The sequence below is a fragment of the Heptranchias perlo genome, unplaced genomic scaffold (assembly GCF_035084215.1).
Source record: "Heptranchias perlo isolate sHepPer1 unplaced genomic scaffold, sHepPer1.hap1 HAP1_SCAFFOLD_1329, whole genome shotgun sequence".
NCBI classification, from domain to species: Eukaryota; Metazoa; Chordata; class Chondrichthyes; order Hexanchiformes; family Hexanchidae; genus Heptranchias; species Heptranchias perlo.
In genome coordinates this window covers 27,716-42,585 of record NW_027138568.1, presented here as the reverse complement: position 1 = coordinate 42,585, position 14,870 = coordinate 27,716, and the positions used below count along the sequence as shown (strand labels likewise).

At 49.4% G+C, this 14,870-nt stretch overlaps 1 protein-coding gene across 1 annotated transcript in view; it reads right to left on the bottom strand.

Moving 5' to 3' along the window:
- Positions 1-476: 476 nt before the first annotated feature.
- Positions 477-14,870, bottom strand: part of LOC137308522 (mitochondrial coenzyme A diphosphatase NUDT8-like) — a 32,842-nt gene continuing 18,448 nt past the window's right edge. Inside the window, exons 2-4 of the mRNA XM_067977176.1 lie at positions 8,729-8,861; positions 6,356-6,433; positions 477-4,501 (exon numbers count right to left, since the gene is read on the bottom strand). Coding sequence (XP_067833277.1) covers positions 4,271-4,501; positions 6,356-6,427 — 303 coding nt within the window. The 5' untranslated portion in view covers positions 6,428-6,433; positions 8,729-8,861 and the 3' untranslated portion in view covers positions 477-4,270. The remainder of the gene's footprint in view (positions 4,502-6,355; positions 6,434-8,728; positions 8,862-14,870) is intronic.

The following is a 14,870-nucleotide window of genomic DNA, read 5'->3' as shown; positions in this document are numbered from 1 at the left end:
TAATCCAGTCCCCAACACACTCTGGTCACCCTCACCCTCCCTCATGTGCATCCTGTCACCATTTCCCACTGCTGCAACTCACCTCCCTGATCGAGGGACTGAGAGACACCAGTCAGTATGCAGATATCTCCCTGAGAGAGAGGGGACTGAGAGACACCAGTCAGTGTACAGATATCTCCCTGAGAGAGAGGGGACTGAGAGACACCAGTCAGTGTACAGATATCTCCCTGAGAGAGAGGGGACTGAGAGACACCAGTCAGTGTAAGATATCCTCCCTGAGAGAGAGGGGACTGAGAGACACCAGTCAGTGTACAGATATCTCCCTGAGAGAGAGGGGACTGAGAGACACCAGTCAGTGTACAGATATCTCCCTGAGAGAGAGGGACTGAGAGACACCAGTCAGTGTACAGATATCACCCGGAGAGAGAGGGGACTGAGAGACACCAGTCAGTGTACAGATATCTCCCTGAGAGAGAGGGACTGAGAGACACCAGTCAGTGTACAGATATCTCCCTGAGAGAGAGAGGGGACTGGGAGACACCGGTCAGTGTACAGATATCACCCTGAGAGAGAGGGGACTGAGAGACACCAGTCAGTGTACAGATATCTCCCTGAGAGAGAGGGGACTGAGACACCAGTCAGTGTACAGATATCTCCCTGAGAGAGAGGGGACTGAGAGACACCAGTCAGTGTACAGATATCTCCCTGAGAGAGAGGGGACTGAGAGACACCAGTCAGTGTACAGATATCTCCCTGAGAGAGAGGGGACTGAGAGACACCAGTCAGTGTACAGATATCTCCCTGAGAGAGAGGGACTGAGAGACACCAGTCAGTGTACAGATATCTCCCTGAGAGAGAGGGACTGAGGAGACACCAGTCAGTGTACAGATATCTCCCTGAGAGAGAGGGGACTGAGGGACACCAGTCAGTGTACAGATATCTCCCTGAGAGAGAGGGGACTGAGAGACACCAGTCAGTGTACAGATATCTCCCTGAGAGAGAGGGGACTGAGAGACACCAGTCAGTGTACAGATATCTCCTTGAGAGAGAGGGGACTGAGAGACACCAGTCAGTGCACAGATATCTCCCTGAGAGAGAGGGACTGAGAGACACCAGTCAGTGTACAGATATCTCCCTGAGAGAGAGAGGGGACTGAGAGACACCGGTCAGTGTACAGATATCTCCCTGAGAGAGAGAGGGACTGAGAGACACCAGTCAGTGTACAGATATCTCCCTGAGAGAGAGGGACTGAGAGACACCAGTCAGTGTACAGATATCTCCCTGAGAGAGAGGGGACTGAGAGACACCAGTCAGTGTACAGATATCTCCCTGAGAGAGAGGGGACTGAGAGACACCAGTCAGTGTACAGATATCTCCCTGAGAGAGAGGGGACTGAGAGACACCCAGTGTACAGATATCTCCCTGAGAGAGAGGGACTGAGAGACACCAGTCAGTGTACAGATATCTCCCTGAGAGAGAGGGGACTGAGAGACACCAGTCAGTGTACAGATATCTCCCTGAGAGAGAGGGACTGAGAGACACCAGTCAGTGTACAGATATCTCCCTGAGAGAGAGGGACTGAGTGACACCAGTCAGTGTACAGATATCTCCCTGAGAGAGAGGGACTGAGAGACACCAGTCAGTGTACAGATATCTCCCTGAGAGAGAGGGGACTGAGAGACACCAGTCAGTGTACAGATATCTCCCTGAGAGAGAGGGGACTTGGAGACACCAGTCAGTGTACAGATATCTCCATGAGAGAGAGGGACTGAGAGACACCAGTCAGTGTACAGATATCTCCCTGAGAGAGAGGGGACTGAGAGACACCAGTCAGTGTACAGATATCTCCCTGAGAGAGAGGGGACTGAGAGACACCAGTCAGTGTACAGATATCACCCTGAGAGAGAGGGGACTGAGAGACACCAGTCAGTGTACAGATATCTCCCTGAGAGAGAGGGGACTGAGAGACACCAGTCAGTGTACAGATATCTCCCTGAGAGAGAGGGGACTGAGAGACACCAGTCAGTGCACAGATATCTCCCTGAGAGAGAGGGGGACTGAGAGACACCAGTCAGTGTACAGATATCACCCTGAGAGAGAGGGGACTGAGAGACACCAGTCAGTGTACAGATATCTCCCTGAGAGAGAGGGACTGAGAGACACCAGTCAGTGTACAGATATCTCCCTGAGAGAGAGGGACTGAGAGACACCAGTCAGTGTACAGATATCTCCCTGAGAGAGAGGGACTGAGAGACACCAGTCAGTGTACAGATATCTCCCTGAGAGAGAGGGGACTGAGAGACACCAGTCAGTGTACAGATATCTCCCTGAGAGAGAGGGACTGAGAGACACCAGTCAGTGTACAGATATCTCCCTGAGAGAGAGGGACTGAGAGACACCAGTCAGTGTACAGATATCTCCCTGAGAGAGAGGGGACTGAGAGACACCAGTCAGTGTACAGATATCTCCCTGAGAGAGAGGGACTGAGAGACACCAGTCAGTGTACAGATATCACCCTGAGAGAGAGGGGACTGAGAGACACCAGTCAGTGTACAGATATCTCCCTGAGAGAGAGGGGACTGAGAGACACCAGTCAGTGCACAGATATCTCCCTGAGAGAGAGAGGACTGAGAGACACCAGTCAGTGTACAGATATCTCCCTGAGAGAGAGAGGGGACTGAGAGACACCAGTCAGTGTACAGATATCTCCCTGAGAGAGAGAGGACTGAGAGACACCAGTCAGTGTACTGATATCTCCCTGAGAGAGAGGGACTGAGAGACACCAGTCAGTGTACAGATATCACCCTGAGAGAGAGGGGACTGAGAGACACCAGTCAGTGTACAGATATCTCCCTGAGAGAGAGAGGACTGAGAGACACCAGTCAGTGTACTGATATCTCCCTGAGAGAGAGGGACTGAGAGACACCAGTCAGTGTACAGATATCACCCTGAGAGAGAGGGGACTGAGAGACACCAGTCAGTGTACAGATATCTCCCTGAGAGAGAGGGGACTGAGAGACACCAGTCAGTGTACAGATATCTCCCTGAGAGAGAGGGACTGAGAGACACCAGTCAGTGTACAGATATCTCCCTGAGAGAGAGGGGACTGAGAGACACCAGTCAGTGTACAGATATCTCCCTGAGAGAGAGAGGGGACTGAGAGACACCAGTCAGTGTACAGATATCACCCTGAGAGAGAGGGGACTGAGAGACACCAGTCAGTGTACAGATATCTCCCTGAGAGAGAGGGGACTGAGAGACACCAGTCAGTGTACAGATATCTCGCTGAGAGAGAGGGGACTGAGAGACACCAGTCAGTGTACAGATATCTCCCTGAGAGAGAGGGACTGAGAGACACCAGTCAGTGTACAGATATCTCTCTGAGAGAGAGGGACTGAGAGACACCAGTCAGTGTACAGATATCTCCCTGAGAGAGAGGGGACTGAGAGACACCAGTCAGTGTACAGATATCTCCCTGAGAGAGAGGGGACTGAGAGACACCAGTCAGTGTACAGATATCTCCCTGAGAGAGAGGGGACTGAGAGACACCAGTCAGTGTACAGATATCTCCCTGAGAGAGAGGGACTGAGAGACACCAGTCAGTGTACAGATATCTCCCTGAGAGAGAGAGGACTGAGAGACACCAGTCAGTGTACAGATATCTCCCTGAGAGAGAGGGGACTGAGAGACACCGGTCAGTGTGCAGATATCTCCCTGAGAGAGAGGGACTGAGAGACACCGGTCAGTGTACAGATATCTCCCTGAGAGAGAGGGGACTGAGAGACACCAGTCAGTGTACAGATATCACCCTGAGAGAGAGGGGACTGAGAGACACCAGTCAGTGTACAGATATCTCCCTGAGAGAGAGGGACTGAGAGACACCAGTCAGTGTACAGATATCTCCCTGAGAGAGAGAGGACTGAGAGACACCAGTCAGTGTACAGATATCTCCCTGAGAGAGAGGGGACTGAGAGACACCGGTCAGTGTGCAGATATCTCCCTGAGAGAGAGGGACTGAGAGACACCGGTCAGTGTACAGATATCTCCCTGAGAGAGAGGGGACTGAGAGACACCAGTCAGTGTACAGATATCACCCTGAGAGAGAGGGGACTGAGAGACACCAGTCAGTGTACAGATATCTCCCTGAGGGGGAGCAGACCGATCGATACCATTACCAAAGCACGATTTCGATACGTGTGCCTTGTGATCTGGGTTGTGCTTGATTTGTAAAATTTTGGATCTTGCTCTGCACCCCGTTCCCCCTCGGCAGTCACCGGTCGTTCCTGGGACGGGCTCCCCGTAGGGAGCTGCGGTACTCCCCGGGGAACAGGAGGCAGAGCACTGCGTCGATCATGACTGCGCTGAGTCCCCACACTTTGTACTTGGCGTGAAGGAAGACAGGCAGGGTGTAGGCGTAGCATCCTTGGTATCGATATCGTGTGTAGCCCCGGTTACGTTCAGCGCAGACGTGTCGCAGGGAGATTGTGAAGACATCTTCGACCTGAGTGGGGAGAGGGAACGGATTCATCAGTGATCCTGAGAGTGTGTCCCCCACTTTATACCCAGTGTTGGCATCGAGCGCTCCCAGGGGGCAGGTGCAGCACGGGTTAGATACAGTGTAGAGCTCCCTCTACATTACCCTGACAGTGTGTCCCCCACTTTATACCCAGTGTCAGCATCGAGCGCTCCCAGGGGGCAGGTGCAGCACGGGTTAGATACAGTGTAGAGCTCCCTCTACATTACCCTGACAGTGTGTCCCCCACTTTATACCCAGTGTCAGCATCGAGCGCTCCCAGGGGGCAGGTACAGCACGGGTTAGATACAGTGTAGAGCTCCCTCTACATTACCCTGACAGTGTGTCCCCCACTTTATACCCAGTGTCAGCATCGAGCGCTCCCAGGGGGCAGGTGCAGCACGGGTTAGATACAGTGTAGAGCTCCCTCTACATTACCCTGACAGTGTGTCCCCCACTTTATACCCAGTGTCAGCATCGAGCGCTCCCAGGGGGCAGGTACAGCACGGGTTAGATACAGTGTAGAGCTCCCTCTCCATTACCCTGACAGTGTGTCCCCCACTTTATACCCAGTGTCGGCATCGAGCGCTCCCAGGGGGCAGGTACAGCACGGGTTAGATACAGTGTAGAGCTCCCTCTCCATTACCCTGACAGTGTGTCCCCCACTTTATACCCAGTGTCAGCATCGAGCGCTCCCAGGGGGCAGGTGCAGCACGGGTTAGATACAGTGTAGAGCTCCCTCTACATTACCCTGACAGTGTGTCCCCCACTTTATACCCAGTGTCAGCATCGAGCGCTCCCAGGGGGCAGGTACAGCACGGGTTAGATACAGTGTCGAGCTCCCTCTCCATTACCCTGACAGTGTGTCCCCCACTTTATACCCAGTGTCAGCATCGAGCGCTCCCAGGGGGCAGGTACAGCACGGGTTAGATACAGTGTAGAGCTCCCTCTACATTACCCCCACAGTGTGTCCCCCACTTTATACCCAGTGTCAGCATCGAGCGCTCCCAGGGGGCAGGTACAGCACGGGTTAGATACAGTGTAGAGCTCCCTCTACATTACCCTGACAGTGTGTCCCCCACTTTATACCCAGTGTCAGCATCGAGCGCTCCCAGGGGGCAGGTGCAGCACGGGTTAGATGCAGTGTAGAGCTCCCTCTACATTACCCTGACAGTGTGTCCCCCACTTTATACCCAGTGTCAGCATCGAGCGCTCCCAGGGGGCAGGTGCAGCACGGGTTAGATACAGTGTAGAGCTCCCTCTACATTACCCTGACAGTGTGTCCCCCACTTTATACCCAGTGTCAGCATCGAGCGCTCCCAGGGGGCAGGTACAGCACGGGTTAGATACAGTGTCGAGCTCCCTCTACATTACCCTGACAGTGTGTCCCCCACTTTATACCCAGTGTCAGCATCGAGCGCTCCCAGGGGGCAGGTACAGCACGGGTTAGATACAGTGTAGAGCTCCCTCTACATTACCCTGACAGTGTGTCCCCCACCTTATACCCAGTGTCAGCATCGAGCGCTCCCAGGGGGCAGGTACAGCACGGGTTAGATACAGTGTCGAGCTCCCTCTACATTACCCTGACAGTGTGTCCCCCACTTTATACCCAGTGTCAGCATCGAGCGCTCCCAGGGGGCAGGTACAGCACGGGTTAGATACAGTGTAGAGCTCCCTCTACATTACCCTGACAGTGTGTCCCCCACCTTATACCCAGTGTCAGCATCGAGCGCTCCCAGGGGGCAGGTACAGCACGGGTTAGATACAGTGTAGAGCTCCCTCCACATTACCCTGACAGTGTGTCCCCTGCCCTTTCCCCCCCTTCCCATTGCCCCCTCTTACCTCGTTGGGGTTAATATTGATCTCGTAAGAGTCCAGGGCTCCCAGGTGTGCCAGCACTGGTACAATCGACATACCGGACTGTGGAATCGGAGAGAGGGGAGATGGTCAGTCCCGAAACGACCCATTCCCTCACCATCTGCCAGTTGGGAGTTTTCAGTCTCTGACAATCCGACAGCCTGATGGTGACTTTATTATCAGATTCTCAATCTGCCCCACCAAGTGATTTCTAATCTCTACCCCACGGTGGCCTGGAGAAGGTGGGCTCATTCTCCTTGGAGTTAAAGAGAGATTTACCAGAAAGGTAGTGGGGATGAGGGTCTTCAGTTCTGTTCAGGAGAGTCGGTGAGGGAGAGGGAACGGGGTGAGAACAGGAGGGAGGAAGCTTAACGTGGACATGAAATCCATCGCAGGAATGTCTCCTTGGATAATCAGAGTCTCCACGGGGTCGAGGGGCAGAGGGATCTGGGGGTACAGATTCACAAATCACTGAAAGCAGTGACGCAGGTTAATAAGGCCATAAAAAAGGCAAATCAAACACTGGGGTTCATTTCTCGAGGGGCAGAAATGAAAAGCAGAGAAGTTATGTTAAACTTGTAGAGAACCTTGGTTAGACCACACTTGGAGCACTGAGCACAGTTCTGGTCTCCATATACCTTGGTTGGACCATACTTGGAGCACTGTGCACAGTTCTGGTCTCCATATACCTTGGTTGGACCACACTTGGAGCACTGTGCACAGTTCTGGTCTCCATATACCTTGGTTGGACCATACTTGGAGCACTGTGCACAGTTCTGGTCTCCATATACCTTGGTTAGACCACACTTGGAGCACTGTGCACAGTTCTGGTCTCCATATACCTTGGTTGGACCACACTCGGAGCACTGTGCACAGTTCTGGTCTCCATATACCTTGGTTGGACCACACTTGGAGCACTGTGCACAGTTCTGGTCTCCATATACATTGGTTGGACCACACTTGGAGCACTGTGCACAGTTCTGGTCTCCATATACCTTGGTTAGACCACACTCGGAGCACTGTGCACAGTTCTGGTCTCCATATACCTTGGTTAGACCACACTTGGAGCACTGGGCACAGTTCTGGTCTCCATATACCTGGGTTAGACCACACTTGGAGCACTGTGCACAGTTCTGGTCTCCATATACCTTGGTTAGACCACACTTGGAGCACTGTGCACAGTTCTGGTCTCCATATACCTTGGTTAGACCACACTGGGAGCATTGTGCACAGTTCTGGTCTCCATATACCTGGGTTAGACCACACTTGGAGCACTGTGCACAGTTCTGGTCTCCATATACCTTGGTTAGACCACACTCGGAGCACTGTGCACAGTTCTGGTCTCCATATACCTTGGTTAGACCACACTCGGAGCACTGTGCACAGTTCTGGTCTCCATATACCTTGGTTAGACCACACTTGGAGCACTGGGCACAGTTCTGGTCTCCATATACCTGGGTTAGACCACACTTGGAGCACTGTGCACAGTTCTGGTCTCCATATACCTTGGTTAGACCACACTTGGAGCACTGTGCACAGTTCTGGTCTCCATATACCTTGGTTAGACCACACTGGGAGCATTGTGCACAGTTCTGGTCTCCATATACCTGGGTTAGACCACACTTGGAGCACTGTGCACAGTTCTGGTCTCCATATACCTTGGTTAGACCACACTCGGAGCACTGTGCACAGTTCTGGTCTCCATATACCTTGGTTAGACCACACTCGGAGCACTGTGCACAGTTCTGGTCTCCATATACCTTGGTTAGACCACACTTGGAGCACTGTGCACAGTTCTGGTCTCCTTATTATAAAACGGATATAGAGGCATTGGAGAAGGTGCAAAAAAGATTTACAAGGATGATCCCAGAACTGAGAGGTTATAACTATCAGGAAAGACTGAACAGGCTGGGGCTCTTTTCTCCAGAAAAGAGAAGGCTGAGGGGTGACCTGATCGAGGTCTTTAAGATTATGAAAGGGTTCGATAGGGTAGACGTAGAGAAGATATTTCCACTTGTGGGGGAGACCAGAACGAGGGGGGGGCCATCAATATAAGAGAGTCACTAATAAATCCAATCGGGAATTCAGGAGAAACTTCTTTCCCCAGAGAGCGGTGGGAATGTGGAACTCGCTCCCACAAGGAGTGGTCGAGGGGAATAGTGGAGATGGATTTAAGGGGAAGCTGGATAAACACATGAGGGACAAAGCAATAGAAGGAGATGGGGAGAGGGTGAGATGGAGGAGGGAGGGAGGAGGCTCGTGTGGAGCGTAAACACCGGGATAGACCCGTTGGGCCGAGTGGCCTGTTTCTGTGCTGTCGACCCGGTGTAAGATGGCAGTATCGAGCGGGAGACTCACCCAGTCGGACAGCGGTCTGAAGGTGCCCCACACCTGCTCCTGTGCCACCTCAATCCCCAATTCCTCGCGGGTCTCCCTCAGCGCCGTGTGGATGATATCACGGTCCGTGGGGTCACGTTTCCCCCCTGGGAAGCTGCTCGAGAGGGGAGAGGACGAGAAAAGAGAGGGGGGGGGAGGTCAGACGGGCTGGGACAGAACGCTTGTGTGTGTCTGTGTCTGTGTGTGTGTGTGGAACATAGGAACAGGAGTAGGCCATTCAGCCCCTCGAGCCTGCTCCGCCATTTGATAAGATCATGGCTGATCTGTGATCTAACTCCATATACCTGCCTTTGGCCCATATCCCTTAATACCTTTTGTTGACAAAAAGCTATCCATCTCAGATTTAAATTTAGCAATTGAGCTAGTATTAATTGCCGTTTGCGGAAGAGAGTTCCAAACTTCTACCACCCTTTGTGTGTAGAAATGTTTTCTAATCTCGCTCCTGAAAGGTCTGGCTCTAATTTTTAGACGGTGCCCCCTACTCCTAGAATCCCCAACCAGCGGAAATAGTTTCTCTCTATCCACCCTATCTGTTCCCCTTAATATCTTATAAACTTCGATCAGATCACCCCTTCACCTTCGAAACTCCAGAGAATACAACCCCAATTTGTGTAATCTCTCCTCGTAACTTAACCCTTGAAGTCCGGGTATCATTCCAGTAAACCTACGCTGCACTCCCTCCAAGGCCAATATGTCCTTCCGAAGGTGCGGTGCCCAGAACTGCTCACAGTACTCCAGGTGCGGTCTAACCAGGGTTTTGTATAGCTGCAGCATAACTTCTGCCCCCTTGTACTCCAGTCCTCCAGATATAAAGGCCAGCATTCCATTAGCCTTATTGATTATTTTCTGCACCTGTTCATGACACTTCAATGATCGATGTACCTGAACCCCTAAGTCCCTTTGGACATCCACTGTTTTTAACTTTTTACCATTTAGAAAGTACCCTGTTCTATCCTTTTTTGATCCAAAGTGGATGACCTCACATCTGCCTGCATTGAATTCCATTTGCCACAGTTTTGCCCATTCACCTAATCTATCAATATCGCTTTGTAATTTTATGTTTTCATCTACACTGCTTACAATGCCACCAATCTTTGTGTCATCGGCAAACTTAGATATGAGACTTTCTATGCCTTCATCTAAGTCGTTAATAAATATTGTGAATAATTGAGGCCCCAAGACAGATCCCTGCGGGACTCCACTAGTCACATCCTGCCAATGTGAGTACCTACCCATTATCCCTACTCTCTGTCACCTTTCGCTCAGCCAACTTCCTAACCAAGTCCGTACTTTTCCCTCGATTCCATGGGCTTCTAACTTAGCTAACAGTCTCTTATGTGGGTGCGTGTGTGTGTTTCTGTGTGTGTGTGTTTGTGTGTGTTTCTGTGTGTCTGTGTGTGTTTCTCTGTCTGTGTGTCTTTCTGTGTCTGTTTGTGTTTCTGTGTGTCTGTGTGTCTTTCTGTGTCTGTGTGTGTTTCTGTGTGTCTGTGTGTGTTTCTGTGTCTGTGTGTGTTTCTGTGTCTGTGTGCGTTTCTGTGTCTGTTTGTTTCTGTGTCTGTTTGTTTCTGAGTGTCTGTCTGTGTGTCTTTCTGTGTCTGTGTGTGTGTCCGTGTGTGTTTCTGTGTCTGTGTGTGTTTCTGTGTCTGTGTGTGTTTCTGTGTCTGTGTGTGTTTCTGTGTCTGTGTGTCTTTCTGTGTCTGTGTGTCTTTCTGTGTCTGTGTGTCTTTCTGTGTCTGTGTGTCTTTCTGTGTCTGTGTGTCTTTCTGTGTCTGTGAGTTTCTGTGTCTGTGAGTTTCTGTGTCTGTGAGTTTCTGTGTCTGTGAGTTTCTGTGTCTGTGAGTTTCTGTGTCTGTGTGTGTTTCTGTGTCTGTTTGTTTCTGTGTGTCTGTGTGTGTTTCTGTGTGTCTGTGTGTGTTTCTGTGTCTGTGTGTGTTTCTGTGTCTGTGTGTGTTTCTGTGTCAGTGTGTGTTTCTGTGTCTGTGTGTCTTTCTGTGTGTCTGTGTGTGTTTCTGTGTCTGTGTGTCTTTCTGTGTGTCTGTGTGTGTTTCTGTGTCTGTGTGTGTTTCTGTGTGTGTGTGTGTTTCGGTGTGTGTTTCTGTGTCTGTGTGTGTTTCTGTGTCTGTGTGTCTTTCTGTGTCTGTGTGTCTTTCTGTGTGTCTGTGTGTGTTTCTGTGTCTGTGTGTGTTTCTGTGTCTGTGTGTGTTTCTGTGTCAGTGTGTGTTTCTGTGTCAGTGTGTCTTTCTGTGTCAGTGTGTCTTTCTGTGTCTGTGTGTGTTTCTGTGTCAGTGTGTGTTTCTGTGTCAGTGTGTGTTTCTGTGTCAGTGTGTGTTTCTGTGTCAGTGTGTGTTTCTGTGTCAGTGTGTGTTTCTGTGTCTGTGTGTCTTTCTGTGTGTCTTTCTGTGTGTCTGTGTGTGTTTCTGTGTGTGTGTGTGTTTCGGTGTGTGTTTCTGTGTCTGTGTGTCTTTCTGTGTCTGTGTGTCTTTCTGTGTCTGTGTGTCTTTCTGTGTGTCTGTGTGTGTTTCTGTGTCTGTGTGTTTCTGTGTCAGTGTGTGTTTCTGTGTCTGTGTGTCTTTCTGTGTGTCTGTGTGTGTTTCTGTGTCTGTGTGTCTTTCTGTGTCTGTGTGTCTTTCTGTGTGTCTGTGTGTGTGTCTGTGTGTGTTTCTGTGTGTGTGTGTGTTTGTGTGTCTGTTTCTGTGTCTGTGTGTGTTTCTGTGTGTCTGTGTGTGTTTCTGTGTCTGTGTCTGTGCGTCTGTGTCTGTGTGTCTGTGTGTGTTTCTGTGTGTCTGTGTGTGTTTCTGTGTCTGTTTGTGTTTCTGTGTCTGTTTGTGTTTCTGTGTGTGTTTCTGTGTGTCTTTCTGTGTCTGTGTGTGTTTCTGTGTCTGTGTGTTTCTGTGTCTGTGTGTTTCTGTGTGTGTGTGTGTTTCTGTGTCTGTGTGTGTTTCTGTGTCTGTGTGTGTTTCTGTGTCTGTGTCTGTTTCTGTGTGTGTTTCTGTGTCTGTGTGTCTTTCTGTGTCCATGTGTTTCTGTGTCTGTTTGTGTTTCTGTGTGTGTTTCTGTGTCTGTGTGTGTTTCTGTGTCTGTGTGTGTTTCTGTGTGTCTTTCTGTGTCTGTGTGTGATTCTGTGTCTGTATGTGTTTCTGTGTCTGTTTGTGTTTCTGTGTGTGTTTCTGTGTGTCTTTCTGTGTCTGTGTGTGTGTCTGTGTGTGTTTCTGTGTCTGTGTGTGTTTCTGTGTCTGTGTTTCTGTGTCTGTGTGTGTTTCTGTGTCTGTGTGTCTTTGTGTCTGTGTGTCTTTCTGTGTCTGTGTGTCTTTCTGTGTCCGTGTGTCTTTCTGTGTGTGTTTCTGTGTCTGTGTGTGATTCTGTGTCTGTGTGTGTTTCTGTGTGTGTGTGTGTGTGTGTGTGTGTGTTTCTGTGTGTCTGTGTGTGTTTCTGTGTGTGTTTCTGTGTCTGTGTGTTTCTGTGTCTGTGTGTGTTTCTGTGTGTCAGTGTGTGTTTCCGTGTCTGTGTGTGTTTCCGTGTCTGTGTGTGTTTCCGTGTCTGTGTGTGTTTCTGTGCGTCTGTGTGTTTCTGTGTGTCTGTGTGTGTGTTTCTGTGTGTGTTTCTGTGTGTGTGTGTGTTTCTGTGTGTGTGTGTGTTTCTGTGTGTGTGTGTCTGTGTGTGTTTCTGTGTGTGTGTGTGTTTCTGTGTCTGTGTGTGTTTCTGTGTTGGTGTGTGTTTCTGTGCGTCTGTGTGTTTCTGTGTGTCTGTTTCTGTGTGTCTGTGTGTGTTTCTGTGTGTCTGTGTGTTTCTGTGTCTGTGTGTGTTTCTGTGTGTCTTTCTGTGTCTGTGTCTGTGTGTTTCTGTGTCTGTGTGTGTTTCTGTGTCTGTGTGTGTTTCTGTGTCTGTGTGTGTTTCTGTATCTGTGTGTGTTTCTGTGTCTGTGTGTTTCTGTGTCTGTGTGTGTTTCTGTGTCTGTGTGTCTTTGTGTCTGTGTGTCTTTCTGTGTCTGTGTGTCTTTCTGTGTCCGTGTGTCTTTCTGTGTGTGTTTCTGTGTCTGTTTGTGTTTCTGTGTCTGTGTGTGTTTCTGTGTGTGTTTCTGTGTCTGTGTGTGTTTCTGTGTGTCTTTCTGTGTCTGTGTGTGTTTCTGTGTCTGTGTGTGTTTCTGTGTCTGTGTGTTTCTGTGTCTGTGTGTTTCTGTGTCTGTGTGTTTCTGTGTCTGTGTGTGTTTCTGTGTCTGTGTGTGTTTCTGTGTCTGTGTGTGATTCTGTGTCTGTGTGTGTTTCTGTGTCTGTGTGTGTTTCTGTGTCTGTGTGTGTTTCTGTGTCTGTGTGTGTTTCTGTGTCTGTGTGTGTTTCTGTGTGTGTGTGTGTGTGTGTTTCTGTGTGTGTGTGTGTGTCTGTGTGTGTTTCTGTGTCTGTGTGTGTTTCTGTGTCTGTGTGTGTTTCTGTGTGTCAGTGTGTTTCTGTGTGTCAGTGTGTTTCTGTATGTCAGTGTGTTTCTGTGTGTCAGTGTGTTTCTGTGTCTGTGTGTGTTTCTGTGTCTGTGTGTGTTTCTGTGTCTGTGTGTGTTTCTGTGTCTGTGTGTGTTTCCGTGTCTCTGTGTGTTTCTGTGTCTGTGTGTGTTTCCGTGTCTGTGTGTGTTTCCGTGTCTCTGTGTGTTTCCGTGTCTGTGTGTGTTTCCGTGTCTGTGTGTGTTTCTGTGTGTCTGTGTGTGTGTTTCTGTGTGTCTGTGTGTGTTTCTGTGTGTCTGTGTGTGTTTCTGTGTGTCTGTGTGTGTTTCTGTGTGTCTGTGTGTGTTTCTGTGTCTGTGTGTGTGTGTGTTTCTGTGTGTCTTTCTATGTGTGTGTGTTTCTGTGTCTGTTTCTGTGTGTCTGTGTGTGTTTCTGTGTGTCTGTGTGTGTTTCTGTGTGTCTGTGTGTGTTTCTGTGTGTCTGTGTGTGTTTCTGTGTCTGTGTGTGTGTGTGTTTCTGTGTGTCTTTCTATGTGTGTGTGTTTCTGTGTCTGTTTCTGTGTGTCTGTGTGTGTTTCTGTGTGTCTGTGTGTGTTTCTCTGTCTGTGTGTGTTTCTGTGCGTCGGTGTGTTTTTCTGTGTGTCTGTGTGTGTTTCTGTGTGTCTGTGTGTGTTTCTGTGTCTGTGTATCTTTCTGTGTCTGTGTGTGTTTCTGTGTCTGTTTGTGTTTCTGTGTCTGTTTGTGTTTCTGTGTCTGTTTGTGTTTCTGTGTCTGTTTGTGTTTCTGTGTCTGTTTGTTTCTGTGTGTCTGTGTGTGTCTTTCTGTGTCTGTGTGTGTTTCTGTGTGTCTTTCTGTGTCTGTGTGTGTTTCTGTGTCTGTGTGTGTTTCTGTGTCTGTGTGTGTTTCTGTGTCTGTTTGTTTCTGTGTGTCTCTGTGTGTGTTTCTGTGTGTCTGTGTGTGTTTCTGTGTCTGTGTGTGTTTCTGTGTCTGTGTGTTTCTGTGTCTGTGTGTTTCTGTGTCTGTGTGTCTTTCTGTGTCTGTGTGTCTTTCTGTGTCTGTGTGTGTTTCTGTGTGTCTGTGTGTGTTTCTGTGTGTCTGTGTGTGTTTCTGTGTGTGTTTCTGTGTCTGTGTATCTTTCTGTGTCTGTGTGTGTTTCTGTGTCTGTGTGTGTTTCTGTGTCTGTTTGTGTTTCTGTGTGTCTTTCTGTGTCTGTGTGTGTTTCTTTCTGTGTCTGTGTGTGTTTCTGTGTGTGTTTCTGTGTCTGTATGTGTTTCTGTGTCTGTGTGTGTTTCTGTGTCTGTGTGTGTTTCTGTGTCTGTGTGTCTTTCTGTGTCTGTGTGTTTCTGTGTCTGTGTGTGTGTTTCTGTGTCTGTGTGTGTTTCTGTGTGTGTGTGTGTTTCTGTGTCTGTGTGTCTTTCTGTGTCTGTGTGTCTTTCTGTGTCTGTGTGTCTTTCTGTGTCTGTGTGTGTGTTTCTGTGTCTGTGTGTGTGTTTCTGTGTCTGTGTGTGTTTCTGTGTGTGTGTGTTTCTGTGTGTGTGTGTTTCTGTGTGTGTTTCTGTGTCTGTGTGTGTGTGTTTCTGTGTGTTTGTGTTTGTGTGTGTTTGTGTGTGTGTGTGTTTGTGTGTGTGTGTCTTTCTGTGTGTCTTTCTGTGTCTGTGTTTCTGTGTGTCTGTGT